Genomic DNA, 21,628 nt, shown 5'->3' on the forward strand with positions numbered 1-21,628 from the left:
ATCGTTCACAACATGCTTACCATTATGTCGCTAGAGAAAACTAATTTCGCTCAAAACTTTCAATGATGCTGGTAAGGAAATCTTATCTGGATAACGGAGAGGGATTTTAATATGATATCAGTAGAGAAATCTTATCTCACTCACCAAGTGTGATTTAACAATTATATCTTTAAGGAATATTATTGCGGTTACAAAGTGTTATCTAATAATGAGATTGGTTAATACAACTTATCTATGTAACACATAGTTATTTTAAAAGGAGGCCGAAAAAAGTGGTCTTTAAGTGTTGTTGGTAGGGAAAGCTAGCATTAGTTAAAACAAGGCGTGAATAAGCGATCATTTTTGCAAGAAAAGTTAATCTCGTTTTACAAAGAAGGATCTTTCAATGACGTCCATAAAGAAAGCCCATCATGGGCATGAGGTGTGATATACCTAAAATGTCGGCAGGGAAATCTTATCTTGGTCACAAAGTGTAATCTAACAATGACGTAGGTAGGGTAAGGTCATCTTTGTCACAAAGTGAAGCCTAACAACGATGTCGGTAGAGAGAGGTTAGCTCGGTCACATTGTGATCCAACAATTGTTTCGGCATGGAAAGCTCATCTTGGTCAGACAGTATGATCTAACAATGATGTCGGGGGAGCTTATCTTGGTCGCATAATGTGATCTGAAAGTGGTGCAAGCATGTCAAGTTAATCCGGTCGAACAGTATTATCTGAAAACTATACATTTAGAGAAAACTTAATTTGGTCTTACCGTGTGACACGATAGTGGTGCAGTAATAACTAGCCGATCTTGGTCAACAGTGTTATCTGAAAGATATTATGACAGAGGAAGTAGATCTCGATAAATAATGAGCTGACGATGATGGTGGTAATTTAAAAGCTAATTTCGGAACCGGTGAAAAAAATAGTTTCGTACGAGGGTTTTTATTAGCGTTGATTTTCACCACGTTTATACGTCTTTACATTATGTATACTTGACCAGAATGCGTGTTTAATTGTTATATTACAAAGAAAGTTAAATATAGGTCGTTGTCTTTTCTAAATTGAGTGCAGTTATACACATATGTTGAATCGTTGACGGAATACAATAATATAAATACATTTTAACAAATGTTATATTAAGCAGTCTCAGTGTACCCATATCACTTTTTTTCTGATGCCAAGAAGTTTTCAACAGTCATCGAATGGTATATGTTTATTTTCAATACGCTCCAGTAAAATGTGCGTGTAAAACATTAAGAACTTTTTAAATTTATATTCAAATATTTGAAACAAATACACACATCATATATTGCTCGTATAAATCATTAATAACAAAATAAGCATTAAAGTTCTTCAAAAAGTGGGTTGGTCATAATCGATTAATTTTAAGGTGACGAAAATGCGTGTTATCTAGGAAAATTGAACATATGGTTTTATAGAAATGTATCATTGATAATCATATACGCTGTTTATGAATTGAGTATAAATGCATGTATGTAATAAAATACTTTCCCACTTAATACGTTATAACATTCCGGTATGTTCAGTCGAATACATGTTTTCATGAGCTTCCTGTCTCAACTGGTTGCTTAAAAAAATTATACGAAACTTTCGACTTTTTTCATAAGTCGTTTTCCCGGATTTTCTTTAAGACCATAATATAGCCTTTTGATTGGATATAATGATATCCAGTAATTAAGCAGAAAATTCGTCAATAATTCGTCGTTCCCGTGAAATAAAAATGAAAACACTCGTGTCATAATTGCCCAACGCGGTTTCCGAAAAAGATAGACGATAATGTTTGTTATGTCTCCCAGTCTATACTGGGGGACATATTGATTTTGCCCTGCCTGTTTTTTGGTTTGCGTTAAACTTTAACATTGGCCATAACTTTTGCAATATTGAACATAGCAACTTGATATTTGGCATGCATTTGTATCTCATAGAGCTGCACATTTTGAGTGGTGAAAGGTCAAGATCAAGTTCATCCTTCAAGGTCAAAGGTCAAATATATGGGGGGGGGACAAAGTGTTTCACGAACACATCTGTTTTTTCATGTTTTTACCATAGCAATTGACATGGCGCTCCATTTACAAATGTTCATTCAAATATGTTTGAAAAAAGGCTTTTTTCATTTACTGTATTCAAACATCTTATCAACAGCCACTGTCAATTATAGTTGTGAACACCAAATTGCAGATATAACATAAATTAGCAGCAACATAAATGTTGTCGGCGGCGCCATCGGGATGTATGTCTTGTTTGTAGATGACGTCACATCCGGCGTGTCAAAGTGAAGCGTTAGAGTGGCGACTTCTGACCTCAGGCCGAAAGTAGAGCGCTTTTGGGTATATCTGCGTCGGCGTCTTCCGTTTATGTTTCCATCAAATCCGCATTTCTAAAAAAAATACAATAAAGTTGCGCTTACAAATAGGGATTTTTTCGATTCAGATTCAAATAAGGTTTGACTTAATTTTCATTTTTCAGCAAAGGCAATAATATTTGTGCATCAAAACCCTTGATTTTTGTTTTAATTACCTACACGATTTACCTATTTAGCTACAAGAAAAATGTTTTTGTCTAAGTTTATGTACCTCAACGTGAATGGAACCACGATATATGTATATATTTATTCCCCTATTTACCATGAATTAAATAATTCAACATGACACGAATCGTCTGGTAGTTTGTGTTTCTATAAGAGAAAAATGATCACTCACCGCAGTGCAGTTCTCTGTATTAGTAGGGAGACATACTCGTACGGAACAAACAATCGAGACGGCGCTGTCGGCGCGGTCCGTGAAGCCGAACGGAAATAGCGTCAGGAGGCCGCCGGCGCCGGCAGTCGGGGCAAAGTCGCTCACTTTGTTGGATGACGTACTGCATCTGGTGTTAAAAGGAGTTAAAAGTATCAATCAGTGCGGAGTCAGCATTTGCAACATAGAGATTATACATAAAGTTTATAACATTAAGCTTTTTTTTAAATATCGTTACTTTTGAACGCAATTGTACCCGATGGGGCAATACTTTAATATACCCCTACATACATGTAGTAACGTGGGTTTTCCCAAAACAATCATAGCAGGATTACTAACATGAATATACGAAATAATTGTTGATGAGAGCTTGAATATTCTATACAATATCCACTGAGACTAACATTCTGCTTATTTAAAGTAAGAAAACTGAATCTAAACGAAGTAAAACAGTGTATGGGCGAGTAATGCCAACCTCGCCATTCGGCCTCGGTTCACATAACTCTTCTCGGTGCACAATATTTTCCCAATTGCTTATGATATATATGATCTTACGATTTCTATATAGTATATAGTTCAAAGAATCAAGATACCTGTCACGTTTTATAATTATTTCTAACAGAAAATTATGCACCCGCGTCCCCGCGAAGAGATTTGTGATGCGTTTAAAAATATTTACATGTTACGTCAGTTTAACATCAACGGATTCTTATCGTGCTCGGGTTAATTTAGTCTTACCCGTTCTGCTGCAGGATCACCACACCAATGTCCGACATGTAGCTGCACACATCAGGTATGATCCGAAATTCCGCTGAAATTATATGAGCCGCGCTTTGAAAAACCGGGGCTTAAAGGGGCCTTTTCACAGATTTTGGCATATTATGAAGTGTGTCATTAAATGCTTTATATTGATAAATGTAAACATTGGATCTTAAAAGCTCCAGTAAAAAATCAAGATAAAATTTAAAAAAGCAAAAAATAGTAGCCGGAACCAGGGCTCGAACCAGTGACCCCCGGAATCCTGGAGTTAGTCTGAAGTAAATACGCATTAGCCCTCTCGGCTATTCCGCCGGGTATACATAGTTTGAGTATTTTATACCTTATATAAGCAATCTTCGTAGTTTCGTAAATTTAAACGACAACAACAGAATTCTCCAAATTATTCAATCGTTTGGCGTTGCAACGCTTTATAATTTTTAGGTTTCCAAATCTTCAAAAGATACATATAATGGCTATATTGGACTATGGTTAATGTTCAGTAATATTGTTTCCTCACAAATATCATAACTAAAACGAAAATTTGCGAATCTGAAACAACTTTTTTCAATTTTATCAATTTACCAAACCGTGAAAAGATCCCTTTAATGCTTATGCGTACATCGTCGTCCCCGATTTGCTTGTGAAGTCCGCAAAATTCCGCGAAAATCCAGTGTAAGAGTTAAGTGTTGCATCTGATTGCACAGGCTTATCTGGGACGACTATTTAAGCACATGCTTAAAGCCCCTTTTCCCATAGTCAGGCTTATATAAATGTCATGCTATTAACTAAAATCACCAGACTTGATCCGTTTTTTACACAACAACATCAAAAAATGAATTAAATTGACTTCCATCAAATTAGCATATATTGTAAATGATTGAAAAAATGAGATGCATTGTAGCAGTTTAAAAAAAAAATTGAACTAACGTACATTACTGGCGTATTGTATCGTTACACGATCGAAATGTTTTTCTTGAACAATTCGAAAAAATATATTTATTACAATCCATTTTTGCTAATTATCAAAAAGCTTTTGCTTCCCCTACCTAACTGTAAATCCCAGAGGATCTTCCTTGCGTCCTGCACTTGGACCTCCCTGCCGGAAGTGTCTTCCCCAAGACGAGTTATTATGCGGACAACGTTCAACAAGTCCACGTCTTTCGTGGGTATGGGGATATCCTCGCTAAACATTGAAAGACATTACATGTATAAATAAAGATGTCGCTTTATGCATGAATGTTGGTTTTGCCATCTAAAAATGTACTATTGGGAAGGTCTTATATTGTCAGGAAACTATTTAAACGTATTAAATGAAGTACTTAGAACAATTATTTACATATTTAAATACCGTAATTAGTACAAATAAAAATATATAAAGATGTCGCTTTATGCTTGAATGCTCGTTTTGTCAGCTAAAATATGTACGGTTGGGATAGTCTTTTATTGCCAGTAAACTATTAAAACATATTACATGCGCAACCAAATTGATCGTTTTTAAGCGGTAAGTTGGTCGGAAAAGGACATAAGAAAGAACAACGTATTTAAATTGTACATTTGAATGCCGTTATTAACATAAATAAGCATATTAAGTTTAATTTAAATTAATGGCTAAAGTGCCTTTTTATTACTCTGGTGGTATTGGATTCGTGAAATACGCACGTGATGTGAAGTCCCACACTGACGTCACGCGTGACGCCCTCGTTCGGGATCTGTTTGCAGACGACAGGCTGTGAGAAGTAGTTGTCCACTGTGACGAGACCCGAAATGTTGTGTTCCCAAAAGGTCACAATGTGAATCGCATCCTAGAAGATAAGTGCAATGTTTTTTTGTATGCTTTAACACGCACGATATGGGTTGGTTAAATTTGTACAGCCTGTATCCAGAAGTTTATCAACAATTTTGTTCATTTAAATTCCACATGCTCATCCAGTAAACAACAAAAATACTGTTTTGTTTTAACGAGAAAAGTCGTCGTTAAAATAAATACTGAAATGTTCATTTTGCACTAGTGTTATGCAAACAGACAAAATGGCAAGATGAACCTAAAGTCATACGGTTTACATTTTGTCGTGTTATAATACTTTTTATCAAGTAATGTATATTTAATATCATGGAAACAAGTTAAGCATCATAGATTGGAAAGCATCTACTGGAGTAGCTGAAATTCAACCGACGTTCCAATATAAATTGACATGCTCAGTAAGTTTATATTCATCAATTCCTAATGTATTGAGTGCTATCGCAAGGAAGCCTGGACTCCATATGAACAAGCATGTGTACGATTTCATCGACGAATACCCAGTCAGTGGATCTATGTGTCCTAGTGTTTTTGTCCACAATGAATTCATAACTTTGGTGTTACTACTTCTGTTAATTATTATTTAAATTTTAAGCCTAGACTGTTTAAGCGGTCTGGGATAGAGATCAAACATTTGTTATAATTGTGTTTCCCTTAAAGAACAACATGTCCCGATTGTTATGGGGCATTGCATTCTCCCGCTGCATAAATATCTTATTAACTCTATGTCAACAGTGATCTCGGTCTGCTACTCATACAAAAATGTCATTCGTGTCATGGTTAATACATTTAAATTTCAACGTAGAACTTGATTGTTTTCATAGATTTCGCCACAATGTAGTATGCTATCTGAGAACCATAAAAATTACTTCATTTCCCTATACACTGCATGTAGGACATTTATTTAATGCTGTTATTTGCAAATTTATAACTTGTCAAGCCTACGCACTAGCTGACAGTGGTCCAGCCAAACTTCCACGTGAACAACGGCGACTCTCAGACGACACGTCCCTGACGTCACATTTACCGTCTTGAACCGGATGTTGGGATTGGGAACCACAATGGTGCCGTTGGGAAAGCATCTTAGTGCTAATAAAGAGATTCTTACAGTATGTCATTCAACAACCTTACCGCATATACAAATTTCTACAAGTGATTAATATTGGTCCGATAGTTATATTTTATATAGTAAAGGCGTACGTTAGTCTAATTTTACATTAATTTGTAAAACGTTATTCATTCATAGGTAACCTTTGCACTGTGCTTTTTAGGTCGGCATAGCGTATTGGAAATTGTTTCCATCCAGCGACCAGTTGGACACGTGTTCGATCCCCACGGTGGAAGCATTTTGTAAATCTCTCCAAAGACCCCAAGTACTGGTTCTCCTAGGAAACGGGTTAGATAGCGCTTCAATAAGAGCTTTCGATGAAATCGAACGATTTAAACTAAACTTTGCTGTAAGTTTTATAAACATTACAACATATATTTACATGTAATATAAGATATCCGGATAACACAAGTTCTTTAAATGCGTTGAATAATATATATTAACTATGATTTTGACCGCAGTCTATTATTAAGAATTCTGACTAATGTATTTCGAAATAATCAATCATGTGCGGATATCCAATTATCATTTAAAAAATTAAAAGATAATTGACGGTCACTATTCTATTGTCCTGCTCAAACATGTTCATATAATTATTTGTATCATACGAGTTAATAACTGTTCAGAATTAACAGCGAAATATTCTCACGCCGTCATTTTAAATAGTATTTTAAAATATATTATTTACGAACACATTACTAGTACGATATCGCAATGTAAGGGACATTAATTTTCAAATAAGGACGTATAGTAAAACTTAAAATTAGAACGAAATTTTACGTTCTTCAAAAGGTTTACTTTCACTTCTTTAAGTATTAATTACGATGTGAAACAATTACATTATATTGTTATCGAAACATAAACCAATACATCAACTTATATGCAAGAATAAATAGTGGTCACAACTTTGTTTATTCAACATACCTTCTTCACTTAATCCAAACATCACTAACAAAATAAAGTTGAAAAGCATGACTATTCCTTATTATTTCGAACAATGTATAATAGTTTGTAGAACAGCTCTATAAAAACACGTATAAGTTTCCGAAATTGATTCTGCAGTTTTTACCTACTAAAACATGCATTTATATAATCAATTAAACCGTACACTACGCGTGGTATAATATTTTAATGAATAGAACTTGCCGACTTTTGTTTTCTCGTGTCATTAGACTCACTACCAATATCCTTCTGCGAATTTCTCGGTTTTGTACGTAAATAACATTACCTTATTGTTATAGGCATGTACTGTTATAAACATTTTAAATTTGACACAATTAAACAAATCAAAATGTAATCATAAACATCACAGAAATGTTAACCTTCAAACTCTTGAAATAATAGTCTCCGCTTCAAATGTTAAAACGTAATAGTCTGTCTATGTCTAGACTTGATAACATTTTGATTGACAGTTGCAGAGATATGCACGCTAACGGTACGATTGATTTGCTATTGTGCGTTGTTTAGTGATATTTTACTGTGTTTCTTTTCACTTTAAAAAAGGGCTATTTACCGCCGCGTGTCAAACACGTGTCAGTCAATCAAAATGTCATCAAGATGTAGGCATGTGATTCGATAATTGTTTTATTGCGTTACAAGAAGATTAAGACATAGCAGCGCAGACTTTAATTACACAAGTTAGAAGGTCAACATACAGGTGATATTGGCCGATAAATTCCTGATTGTGTTTGATTGAGTCTTTTTAAAATGTTTATACCAATACGTGCTAAATACACGAATAAAATGAAATTATGGAAAAAATAGATGCTTACTGCAAATCATATACATAATATTTGTAATAAAATAATTTCCTCGTTAACCTTATTGTCCGTTTTTGACATTCAACTTTGATTTTTTGTGTTATAGAAAACCGAATACCTACTATTTTACTTGATTTCTTCTCAAAATATAATCTTGCATCAGCTCAATTCCCTTCACCAGCAAAAAGAAGTGGAACCCGTTTTTACAGGCCAAGATATACTGTATTAAAGTGATTATATGTACATGTAAGTTTCGTTTCGCATAAGTATTTTATATATTAATAATAACTGTAAATATGAACGCCTAGCAGACATAAGCTCAACAATAAAAATATATAAATACAATTTGGTTTGGGTATATTCTTTGTCTATTGCCAACGATATGTACTAGACTATTTTCATGTACAAAAATATGATGTTGACTTAATTTCGAAAACGCTGATGGTGAAACTCGACCCATAAACTCGAGATAACGAGGATCGATCTCTACTACTACTGCTACTTTGTGTATGGAAATTGTGACGTGTCGCATAACTTTTTATGTTGTATTACTTTTTTTAAATATTGCTAGCTCTCAATTTCCTTTATTAGATGTATACACATGAACATGCAATTAAAGTACACTGTCTTGATTTACGAAGCATTTTACACGTTATAGCTTACATAGCTTTTTCGGCATAGCTATTAAACCTAGCTGTTCACCTTTAATGGCCTCTACATAACGCCAGCAAACCCCAATGAATACATTCGAATATTTCATTGGCCGATTCGAGAAAAATCAATCAAAACATCGGGCTCATCACTGCGTCGGTGTACAGCGTTTACGATGTAACCCTGCTCACGATTATGAAATCCGTACTACCATCTGCTTGTTCATTAGAAATATTGAGATACATGTTGCCCAGTTACAATTACGCGTAAAATTTCATGTCGCAAAATTTCAGGGTCCGCACTCGGTCAATAAATCAAGGAAAGACATTATTGACTATCGATACACGATGATAACACAGTTTTGCTTTCACGATGAGGAAACAATCACTACCAAAATAGTGTAGTATCATGATAACAGGGCAACCAGTTTATTATCTAACCGCAAATGATTTCTGTACTCGGTCAGCACGTCTGGACATCTTTCATGAAAGTTTTAATAGACTGTAGAAATTTGCCAGTTTGCTATAAAAAGCATAGTTTCCTCCAATGTTCTATCGAAACAGAGTGTGCTAAGATGTTCTATTTAAGAGACGCAATGTGATTTTTAAAGACCCGCGTCGTGCGAAAATGTGTATTATGCCATATGCGACCAGCGTTGCTATAGCACAGCCTGCGCGCCCACAGTCTGGTTAGGTGATACCTAATGAGACTACGGAGTCTTGCGTGATTTTATGACGGGAAACGTAGCTACTGACTAGACTGTGCATTTGTATAGGCTTGGTTTGAGCTACGCTGGCCGAAACGCCTTAAGACCAATTTGTGCATGACGCGGCCCCGACAGTGTGATTCGAATGTGTCAAAAGAAAACTTTGCGTTATTTTAGTATTAACTCATCATATATTGTGATTGCGAAGAAATTAATTTATAATAAAAATTGATATGACACATATAAGGTTATCTGCCGAAGTATAATATTTATCTACGAACACTATTGCGTGGTTTGAATTAACGTGCACGTAATAACACACATTTCACGCGGTTGATATGCGTCTTACAAGTGATTAAACAACAAAAACAATCAAACCTTTGTTTTCTATTTTGTCATATAGAAACGTAAATTTTCCAACTTTCTTTCCAAGTCAGGATATACACTGAATATATTTTTTAAAGTTGTTTCTTGCTAATACTATAACACTTGAAATCAGCATAGTCGCATTGCTGTGGAACGACGAGTCGTATTTTCGTTATAAATTCTTTCTTACAACGTCTTCAGTTGTTAAACTTAATCATGTTATTCTAAGAGCGTATATAAGCAAAGCTGGCGTGTGGCGTCTAACACTTCTTGGATTTTGAAATATCGCTAGAAGAAGTTCCCAGTAACGTAATAACAAGTAACTTATAAACATAAATTGAAATTGGATTTGAATTTGTGTCAAACATGTCCGCGTTTTTATTTAAATGTAAATAGAGGGTGAATTTCTGTTTGGAAATCTGTTTGGAAATCATCGGCACATTAATAAATAATCGGATTCCAAAACAGTTCCGTCGCAGGACGAATTATGTCTGTACTGTAACTGAAACAGTCATATATTTTGGGCGGGGGCAGAGGTACGTCAAAGGTGTTTAATTTTATTCCACACTTTCGGTTTCACAGATAGGTTTTGTCAGTGTTTTGGTACAATTGTATCCAGGGAAATCTGCCAGGTATGGCGACCACTGTCGCGAAATACGCGAAATATTTGAACTTTGTTAATACAGATATACATGTAATTTTATATAGCAGAGTTTCCACGTGTTTTGGAACATTTCGGCGGTGTTAAGCGGAGCCTCTGCATTGTATCTCCGGTCGTTTGTCTTTAATTAGGTCAAACATGAGGTAGCATTTATATCTTCATGTATTTCATGTTTTCCGTTTTTCTAGCTGTTTTCGTGTATATTTTAGTAGGCGGAGTAATAATAGTATTTATACTCATGTACGCTTGTCACAGTCAGAGTTCATATTTTTCAACCTAAGTTAAAAACGTTGGATTAATTTAAAGATTGGATTATAATAAAGTTTGATTAACTATTTCAGCAACAATTTGTGTTAAATATTTTAGTTTCTTAAAATAAAGCTTTATTTGTTTTAAGTGAAATTGTGTAACATGAAAAAGTCCCCAAGAGGAATATGCATGTCTGTTTGTATGTCTGTGTATCTGGTCGTTCACGCATATCTTTCTTCATATATATATATATGTTGGGTTGGACTGTATATATCTGCCTCTCGAAGTCGCATTTAATTCGCTTCCCTTTACGGTATTGCATTACAAACGGACTTTAGTCGGCTTTTGATTGCACATAGCAGTAACTCGTCTACCTACATCACGTTGTCACGATCTGCTGGTATACCAGTAGCAATACCATATAGTTATGCCAGTAAGTACAAACTGAAACGAAAATTGAGTAAAAAGTATTATCAGTAAAGTTTTTAGAATTCAACACCCTTGCAAAACAGTATCTGTTTTTTTGTAGAATCACATCATGACCTTCAAACTTAACACATATGGCATGCATTATAAGCCGTACAAAAATATAGCGCTTTAGTGATCGAGCGTCCGAATTCCACACCTACAGACATGTTTCAATAAAACGTGTAGTACATGTATAGTAAAATGTAAAGGTTGAGTACCAGAGTAGTCTACGAGTGTGCTTTGTCGTGAAAACACCAAAAAAATGCACAAATATATCTGTGAACTAATAGACACGGTTTAAATTGCGTACCGCCTCCATGGCCCAATGGATAAGGCACCGGCCTCCTAAGCCGGGGATTGCGGGTTCGAGTCCCGCCGTAGGTTACATCACGATTTTATTTACACATATTTCATATATCAAGGTTTTCTGAACAAGGTCTATCAAAGGTTTCATTAGTTTTGGCTCAAATGTGCGTGTGTGTAAATTTAAATAAACGTCCGTGGCTGACATACGCAATAGACTTATCCGTGCAGACAAACGTACAAAGGACCAACAGGCATCAGGTGGACTTACAGAAACAAAGGCATACCATGGGCGAATTTCATGATAAATCTGTAGGCGAGCTGCTCGGAAAATACTCGTTATAAGCCTTTGAATACTACTGATCGTATCTTTAAAAAAATACATTGCTAAATAATTTAAAGTATGGAAGGGAAAGACCGCCAATATTATTTATCACCAGAAATGTTGCACGTGTTGAGTATTCAGCTGATATGTTCCATGTTGCAATTATAGATTATTCAAACATGTCAAATAATATCCGTTCAAATAAACAATGTTTGATATTTAATGTTTCAATTTTCAACAATGTTAATTTTTATGGTTGAGACATCTCAAATGTCCATCTTGTGCATTGTCCAATTAAAACTGTTCAATGAATAAAAAATAAATGTTCAAAATGTAAAATATACATTTACTTTTATTTTTAAATCGCATACACAACGCACAAAACTTTGTCACAACTCTAATGCTTCTTTATAAAGGTGAATGCTAAAGTCTACACATTTGCAACAGTAACTTTAACGAACTGCCGATTTCCACTGTGAGCATGTAAACACGTCTAGATTAGTCATCGCGTATCTTTACATCTTGTAATGTTACAAGTTGACATTTGAACAGTTGGAAAGTCTACCAAAACGCGAAAAGGCCCCCTTTAAGAGCTGTATGAGGAAAATTATCGTTAATATATATTTTATTCATTAATCCACTAAATTTCATAATACACTTCCGGTAGCAGTAAATGGTGCTATGATGTTATATTCTACGGACGTTGGGACTAGGTTCCCACCGCAGACAAGAAAGTCGGGTGACAGTATATAACCAGCGCTAATAGTTCTCTTCATGCCTGCTCAAATATGTACGATGGCATAGAGGTGACATTTACTCATCGTTTTTTTTAAATTGCTCTCCTCTTTTGTCTTTCTCGTGGCCACGAGTTAGCTATGTCGTGGCCTCGAGTTACTAAGTCGAGGCCACGAGATAAAAAAAGAGGAGTGTAAAACTAAATAAAAGATGAGTGCAATTAAAAAAAACAGCGGTGCAGTAAATAATCGTGTGGTGCATTAAACAAAAGTGATGAGAATTTTAGCTTTCTTGAGGGAACGAGCTACACAGCCAATCAAATTTTGCGTAACATGTGCACATATTCTGTACGCATATATATATAGCTGTACCCTTCATTTTTTTACTGCACCGCTCTTTTTTTAATTGCACTCCTCTTTAATTTAGTTTTGCACTCCTCCTTTTTCTATCTCGTGGCCTCGACATAGCTTACCGTAAATATGCCATACTGTGACAGAAATGAATAAAAGTGACGTGTTAACAGATTTAAGTATTTTTTGAAAAATGTCATTTAATATAAAAAATAACAAATCTATAATGTTTTAATAGTCTTAGCTTATTATAACTGCAAGAAAAAAGTGTATAAACTGCAATCGTTGAATTATCTAACCACAAATGTTTGTCGTACTCTGTCAGCCCGTCTGGAAATCTTTCTTCAAAGTCTACATATGCTACCCCAATTTGCCAGTTTGCTATAAATAACACAATGACTTCAATTTTCTATCGAAACTGAGTGTGCTCAGATGTTCCATTTACAAAAAGCAATGTGACTTTTAAAGACCCGCGTCAGGCGAAAATAGGTTTTATGCCATATGCGACCAGCGTAGCTATTGCCTAGACTGCGCATCTCGCAGCCTGGTCTGAAGATAACTTATAATACACTAAAAATCTTGCGTGATTTTAAAGCGGAAAGCGCAGATCCTGGCCAGACTGCGAAACTGCGGAGACTGGGCTTGAGCTACTCCGGCCAACACGCTATAAGATCCATTTTCGCATGACGTGGCTCTGAATGTGTGATTCGATTTTGTCCAAAGAAAACTGCGTGTTCATTAAATATTAAAATACCATATATTTCGATGAAGAAGAAATAAACCCATAATAAGCGATGTAATTTTTACTTACGAACACTATTGCGTGGTTTGAATATACGTGAATTTAATAGAACACATTTCATGCGGTGGATAGGCGACTAAGAAGTACCAAAAACAACAACAACAATTAAACCTGTGTAATCAGTTGCATTGTTTAAACAAATAATTGTCATAGCTTTATTTTAAAGTCAGGATATACGCCGAATTTATTTATGTTTTGTTTGATGCAATGACATTTTTTTTGCCGAAATAAATTTTGGAGGTTAAATTTAATTAACCCAGTGGTATGGATGAAATGTACTCGCGTCTGCATGCATTACTTAAATTACTTTATATACCGCCGCTTCTGAAGAGATGTCACATTTCTAGCCGAGATAAACTTTGGGTAGATAATAGATTTAATCTACCGAGTCGTATATATGGAAATGTACTCGTGTATGCAAGTATTGCGTGAATTTGAAAGCATGATTATACAGGAAATATTAAAATGTAAGCAAACAATTTGAGTCGCTTTTGAGTGGCAGAACAGTCCTTCTAAGTACATGTACTCAAACAGAGCTGCCCGAGTACAATAATCAATCATTAATGGCGTACAGTATGTCGCTTGTTAATAACGTGCTTTATGTGTTTTGCTAGCTATGTACCTTAGTAAAGTACGGAATCCGGATAGTTCAATCTATAATCTCGCCCTTCTTTCATCAGGGGCGACACTAGACACACGAAGCTATACACGATATTTTGCGCGACCGTCGCGGGGACGCGCGATATTTTGCGCGACAGTCGCGGCGACGCACGATATATTAAACACGATATATCGCCCTTATGTAGGTAGCCAAAAAAGGCGATATATCGTGTTAAATATATCGTGCGTCGCCGCGACTGTCGCGCAAAATATCGTGTATCGTTTCGTGTGTCATGTCTCGCGTTCAAAGGGCGACGCACGAAACACGAAACAACGCACACTATTTTGCGCGACAGTCGCGGCGACGCACGATATTTTATTATTCAAATATCGCCCATATTATCCGAATCTCGTGTATCGCGGTCTGATTTCAGACCGCGTCAATAGACACACTAAGCGATACGCGATATTTGTGCTGTTCAAATATCGCTGTTATAATATCGCTTGTCGACTGTCGCGTTTTTTAAACGGTATATTTATATCGCTTCGTGTGTCTACTGTCGCCCTTGATGACAGAAGGGCGAGATTATAGATGGTACTATCTGGATTCCATAGTAAAGCATTAATGCTGTACAGTATGCTGATGAGACGCCGCATGATGCGGCGTCTCATCAGGGTCTGCGCTGTTTGCTTAAAGGAGTTTATTTAAGAAATATTCTAAATATAGAAATAAATATACTAGACATCCCTAGTTTTGGTAATAAATTGATCCAATTTAGAAGGATCGGAGAGTCCACTACGACGGGTCGCATATATATTTTAGATAATAAAGTGTCAAATAGGATAGTCAGAATAGTGTTTACCGGCGATACTCGTTTTACTCGGAGGTAAATTCAGTTCAAATCCCGTTAGTCCAACGTTTTTTTATTTTACATTTTGTTTAAATTCTTATTTTGTTATTATGCTTCACATCTTTAGTTCGGCTTTTTACATTAATGAAAAAAACAACATGTTATCATGTTCTTTTAAAAAAAGTCCCTCAACATGCAAACACAAGTTACACGCAAGCATTTACATTTCTTTTTAAATTATTATTTATTAATAAAATATTTGAAACCGTGAGTCTTTGTATTCAAAAATATGTACACTAATTATTGTCATAATTTCACATCTGCTCATTAATTCTTTTCTATTTAGAAATAATATCCATATATACATAACTTCACATCTACTCTTAAATTATGTTCAATAAAAAATAATACCCGCATATATATAGGAGTCTCTTAAAATACTAAAGCAATTGTAATAGTAACAGCTGCAAACACAATCTCTGTAATACACGTGGCTGAGCGAACACTATTTTTTGGATCGTTTGATGTCGTATTGCCAACAATGATCCCTGCGCTGCCGTCAGTTTGACCGGAAGTGGATCTCGTGACCGGTGCTGCAGTGGTTGTAGCAACAGTTGTTGTAGCGACTTCTGGTACTACCGGACGCTTTGTTGTTGTTGAAACAGGTCTGACAGCCGGCGTGGTGATTGGAGTTGTCGTCTGCGTCTGTGGGGAAATTGTCGTCTGTCGCGTGGTGCAGTCTTTCTGGACGTAATTGATGACCTCAGAGGTCAATTTGACCCAGAAGGTGTTGTACGTGGCAACGACGCTACACCTGGAAAATATGAGGCAATCGTTTACAATATGTAATTGTGTACATCGATATAGTTATTCTATATATATATGTAAACAATTAAAACAATAATATCAGAAACATTAATCTTTGAAAACCTCATCATCCATTGTTAAAGTATGTTTTCAAATAATATTATAACTAGAAATTTTCAAAAATATTGATATTAAATGACTACTTTTCTTAAGATTGTAATACCACCACAAGCTTACACAATGTAGACTGGTTGTGCGATCGTTGGTGTCCAAGAGAAAGTAACCTTCTGCTTGTTAATGCGGCCCAGAGTATGCGTGAGTGATCGTCCCTGAAAGGTAGATTATGTTGTTGTTGTTGCTGTTTTTGTTTGTTTGTTTTATTTATTTATTTTTTCAATAATACGGTTACTTCTTTTGTTTTTGCAAGTCCAATGTGAGTATCACAGGTATGTACGAGCTCAAAAAAATAAAGCTCACTATTGTCTGCAACGCTGTTAAAAAAACATTATATTATTAAAATATTGTATTCTTGGAATTTTTAGCTCAAATCACGTTGAATATTGATTACATCGACAAGTCTGACATATGGCGAGTGTGTTCACTTCATTTAATGACGTTATATTACATAAGCTGTAAACATTGCTTCTCGTGATTTTTTTTATATAAAGCATACTTTATTATTAAACAAATTTTTTGGCAGACGTGGTATAGATGTATGCTGATATCTATTTTTCGTTAAGGTCACGTTCGCAGATGACTTGGAATTCATCGATCTTACTAGGACCTAACAATGCGGACACTATTTGATATAGTTATATAATAAACAACGTTGATAAAAATACTCGGAACGACCGAGCGTTGTTAAATAATGGTAAATCGATAGTTATTTAGATTCGAACATTTTATTAATATGGCCCGATATATGATTGTTCGATTGAGACAAGTACTTTATTTTTACTACTATATGCGTTTTTAAAACTTTTTTACAACGTTACATCTGCCCTTATTCTTGTTAAATAAGAATTGCCAGTGTCGTGTTTGATAAGTTAATCAACAGTAGCTATAAAACCGTGTTGTATCGGTGACTATCGTCAATGATGTCATAGAAATTGTTGAAACATGATATTTACTTCCACGCATATAAACAAACTAAAAAATGCTTGTAAATCTACTCAAAAACTATTTAAGTATAAGTTCCATAGAAAATACTCATGGATTTCAAATTCGAGTTCTCAAGTTTTTCAAGGACATGCTCTTCTAATTGTCTATTGAATTTGGAAAAATTTAAACTAAAACATCATTCAAAACATAGCCCCTGAGTTCCCTACCTCTCCGCAAGGGTCCTTCATATCCGATGCGCTAGGTGGCGCGCTGATCACGCCTGAAGTATAGAACACATTCGGGCTGGGGCGGGGCTGACAAAAGAAGCCACGGAACACAGCGGGTCCCTGGCCCACCAGAGAAACTGTAAATGGAAGAATGCATTATTGATAAGTATTTCAAGTAACTTTTATATCTTTTTATTTAAGCTCGATTGCATTGAAAGCCTAATGCTTATCGAAACGCTCATGAATCCCTTTTCTGGGAAAAAACGAGTACTTTGTATGGGAAATCTAAAGAACGCTCTCATAGTGTGGAACGAACACGTGATTACCGGTCGCTAGGCACTCACCATAAATACTTGAAAGAAAACTCGTCGAGTTCCCTGAACTACTCGACATTGATGCTAAGGCGAGATCAATGGTATAGTATTTAATTTAAATAGGGCACTATAATATTCACAATGGCACCTTACCGTAATGTTTCTTGATTTATTGACCGTAACAAACAAACAACTCTTTGGGCGGACAAAGAACACACTTGGAAAATCGTTGTGCATTCAATTAAAATGTTATACATACACCAACTGCTTGTTAAGAATACCTGGACGGACTTTGCTTTTAATTTGATTGTATGTTTGAGTTCATATATTAATTGTGTTTGTCGTTCGATAGATTACATGCATAATAACGCATCACCTGTAATGTTATCGGTCGGACACCCGAACGAGTTATCGCTGACTTCGATCCTGTAGGGGGCGGGCCCTGGCTGGGCGGGGACCCCGTGTCCCGGGTACATGAGGTTACACTGCCCAGGGGGTGCACCGCTACTGTAACCTGCCACGCCCCTCAATACGCCCATTAGAACGATCAGCTGTAGTATCATGTTTGTTGCCTGGAATCAAAAGGCATTGATTGTATTCAAATGAGAATTATTTATATTTATGTTACGCTACTATCGATCGATACGTAATTCACAAAAGTTTATTTTAATTAGTGCCGAATTTATAGATTTATTAAAGTTTGCAATTGATTTTATGCTGGAGGACGTGTTCACAAATTTGCGAGCTGACAATCTTCCAAAACATTCTGTAAGACTTCCAAAATTAAAGAATATAATATGAAAAAAACGTCAAAGCACAGATAAATGCAAATTAATAAAAGTTTTGCATATCTTATCATCAACTGAAATTTTTTCAAAGAGATAAAGCAAGATTGTACTCTTTAATTAGTGTCAATTACGTACTCAAAAATAAACACAAATTAGTGAAAAATATTTTAAAACACGAATTTCGTATTGTTCAAATAAAGTGCTACAAAAAGAAAATTTAACCTAACTTTTTATTAAAATAACGTTAAGAAAGGTACAGTCGTACGACATTGTTAACTTACGATTGAATTTTGTAATTTAAAAATATAAGTGATTATGATCTGTATGTTTCAAATATAAAGCATATCTAACAGCTACTTTTGGAAATAAATGGAAATGTTCAACAAAAGTAATTATAAAAGTGACGGTTACATATTTATGGCGCTTCGAAAATTGCATCGTAAGGTGAAAATGTCGTACGAAGTTTGATAAGACGGGCAGCAGATTCATAAATTAAACATGTGATCAAGACATCAACAAACGTTACAAAGCGATGTTTTTGTATATTTGTTTTTCGATATTATCCGCAATAATATGTTAATGTAATCATATTTCTTATAAATAATCATTGGCGTGTTTGAAGGCGTTGGTCGATAAAATGCTATCAAGATTGACAGCATGTGATCGATAAACGTCCTCATAAAATTAATGAAGATGTACAGGCTTAGAAATTTACGAGACCCTCTTGCCTTAAGCTATAAAACTCGTGCACATCCAAAGACATTCCAGATTATATGAGTCAAATATTAGGACGAACTACACGTTACTTAATTATAATAGGTTTACGCATTTCAAGCTATGATTAAGGTTTGAAAAGACAAAGGTACACCGCATCCTAAACGTTTTATTAACATAACGCACAATATTCAGGGAGGCAAGCGTGCACTTGGACTGACTACGTTTAAGACAAGTAGTTGTTACTGACTGACAAAATGGCGTCGTTTTCGGTTGTTTTGAATGAGAAAACGCATATGTTTGCACGGAAGGCACTTTTATATTTTTAATCTTATTTCATGCCAATGAGAACGCACATTCGGCTCTATGGCGTTTGTGCTTCCTCCGAATTTCTTTTTTTTATATCGTAGACGTCAGAATGAAAACGTCACATTCCACTAATTACTTACGTGCTATTCGATAAATTGTATGATCTGACTTTGCCATTTTCATAAACATGTATTTTAATGACAATAAATTAATAAATTAATTATAAAAACCGTGAAACTGAACTTTCAGGAGGCTGTTTTATCTACATATATTTTAAGGTAGTGCACCTCTAATGATTTCCCGCGATTTCTTCGAAGGTTGAAGAGCCTACTATTAGGTGCCGTAGCCTAGTGGTTAAGGCGATAGACTAGAAATCTTTTGGGATATTCCCGCGCAGGTGCGAATCCTGCCGACGACGTATACTTTTTTGCGACGCGTTTTATTTATTTTCTAACGTAATTTGATTTAATATGGCATATAAGCTATATTTATTGTTAAATATGTTGCAATTTTTATGCACATTATCAATTATTAAAATTAAAACAACGTTATGGCGAAATTGGGTGATTTACTGTTGAAAATACGAACCATGCATGTTGCATTTTTATTTTTATTTCAAAAAGTAAACGGTAAATCTGTCTAGTTCTTGGTATTTTTGCTGTATATAGTGTTTCTATAAAAACTAAGTTTAAAATATGACTTAAATGATACTATTTTGAATTTTATGACACTGTTTTTAACCGACCCAATTTTTACTTGGCTGAAATCACTTACATTTCGTGGTGCTCTTCCATAGATAAAAATTTGTAAAAAATAAATGTCTGTAAAAGAATACTTATTTCATCTTGTTTAAACTTTAAACACCTTTACAGCATCTGTACACACCAACTGCATGCCCATATTTGGAAATTTGAATGAATTATGGAACTTTTATATACCCCAGGGGTGAAAATAAACTGGACAAAAGCCGAGCGTGGGGGTGGTTTTGAAAAAATCGGTATATTTTTTTAAAAAGCATGGAAAGCCTACATACAAATTTGCATGTAGTTCAGTGAAATGATGCTGATTAAGAAAATAATTAATTAGATTATATTTGGATATGTGCCCATTAGAGGTGCGCTACCTTAATTAATTTATTGCACCAACAAAAATGTTTATTTTATATCTAATGATTAAAATATGACATTTCTGCTGTGTAATTACAGCAGTGAAAATAAACAAATTGTTATTTTAACCGGTGAAAATAACAAATTTTCGGAACTACTTTTTCTATTTTTAGATTATCATATTAAGATTTACGTCATGATTTATACATATTTTTTATGATCACGAGTGAATTAAAAACGATATTCCATTGAATCCAACAAATTTTCTTTTGATTGTATGCTTTTTCCACCGTTTATTGGCGTTGCTCTGGAGAGCGGCGACTAGTATGTAATGCATTTTTTTTTTCGCTTATGGGAGGAGAAGTTATTTTACGGATCAATGTATATATTTTTGTTTTAAGAATATCTTGCATAGTGGTGATTTTTTGTGTAAAATAGTGTAAATAAAAACTGCATTTGTGCCTATTACATTTATTTCAACATTTATTGCCAATAATGCAAAGCTAATTGTTTTAATTAATAACTGATCCACAACTGATCACAGGGGAAAGATCACAGGGACTGGTAAATTCGCGAAACTTTCTGGTTTTGTATAAAAACAAAACATAATCAAAATATATTTATTTTGTGGTTTTTCTAATTTGCTTATTTAGTGGAGAATCAATGTAATACGATATTTGACAACCTATCGCGCAAGCAAGTTTATTGGAAGGCGTAGTGGTACGAAAACGTACAATGTATTAGTTTATTAATAGACATATAATAAAGATCGCTATACACAACTTCACCAAATAGCAGTACATAAATGATCTCAGCCGGAATAGCTCAGTTGGGAGAGCGTAAGACTGAAATTGTTTACGCAACAATCATCTAAAGGCCCCCGGTTCAATCCCGGGTTCCGGCACGAACGGAACAATTCGGCGGCAGACTTTTTTTAAGTCAGGTTTATAAATATAATTAAGCTTTATTTTATGTAGACATTTTAAAATCCATTTTACTACAATTGGAAATTTTTAATAAAATTAAT

At 35.0% G+C, this 21,628-nt stretch overlaps 2 protein-coding genes and 1 non-coding gene across 3 annotated transcripts; 1 reads left to right on the forward strand and 2 right to left on the reverse strand.

Annotated features, from left to right (window-relative positions):
* Window positions 1–2,033: 2,033 nt before the first annotated feature.
* Window positions 2,034–7,354, reverse strand: LOC127872421 (uncharacterized). Its single transcript, XM_052415752.1, has 7 exons — window positions 7,333–7,354; window positions 6,250–6,389; window positions 5,162–5,304; window positions 4,549–4,685; window positions 3,482–3,554; window positions 2,708–2,873; window positions 2,034–2,385 (listed from the first exon to the last, which is right to left on the reverse strand). The coding sequence occupies exons 1-7, from the start codon at window positions 7,352–7,354 to the stop codon at window positions 2,161–2,163; spliced, it is 906 nt and encodes a 301-aa protein (XP_052271712.1). The 3' UTR covers window positions 2,034–2,160.
* Window positions 7,355–11,580: 4,226 nt separating this feature from the next.
* Window positions 11,581–11,653, forward strand: Trnar-ccu (transfer RNA arginine (anticodon CCU)). The gene has a single exon. It is a non-coding gene; the product is annotated as a tRNA-Arg (tRNA).
* Window positions 11,654–15,653: 4,000 nt separating this feature from the next.
* Window positions 15,654–18,247, reverse strand: LOC127872422 (putative defense protein 3). The gene is made up of 4 exons (XM_052415753.1): window positions 18,061–18,247; window positions 17,371–17,507; window positions 16,280–16,371; window positions 15,654–16,049 (listed from the first exon to the last, which is right to left on the reverse strand). Exons 1-4 carry the CDS (start codon window positions 18,245–18,247, stop codon window positions 15,668–15,670), a joined length of 798 nt encoding a protein of 265 aa, XP_052271713.1. The 3' UTR covers window positions 15,654–15,667.
* Window positions 18,248–21,628: the final 3,381 nt, after the last annotated feature.

Source organism: Dreissena polymorpha, chromosome 3, assembly GCF_020536995.1.
Source record: "Dreissena polymorpha isolate Duluth1 chromosome 3, UMN_Dpol_1.0, whole genome shotgun sequence".
NCBI lineage: Eukaryota > Metazoa > Mollusca > Bivalvia > Myida > Dreissenidae > Dreissena > Dreissena polymorpha.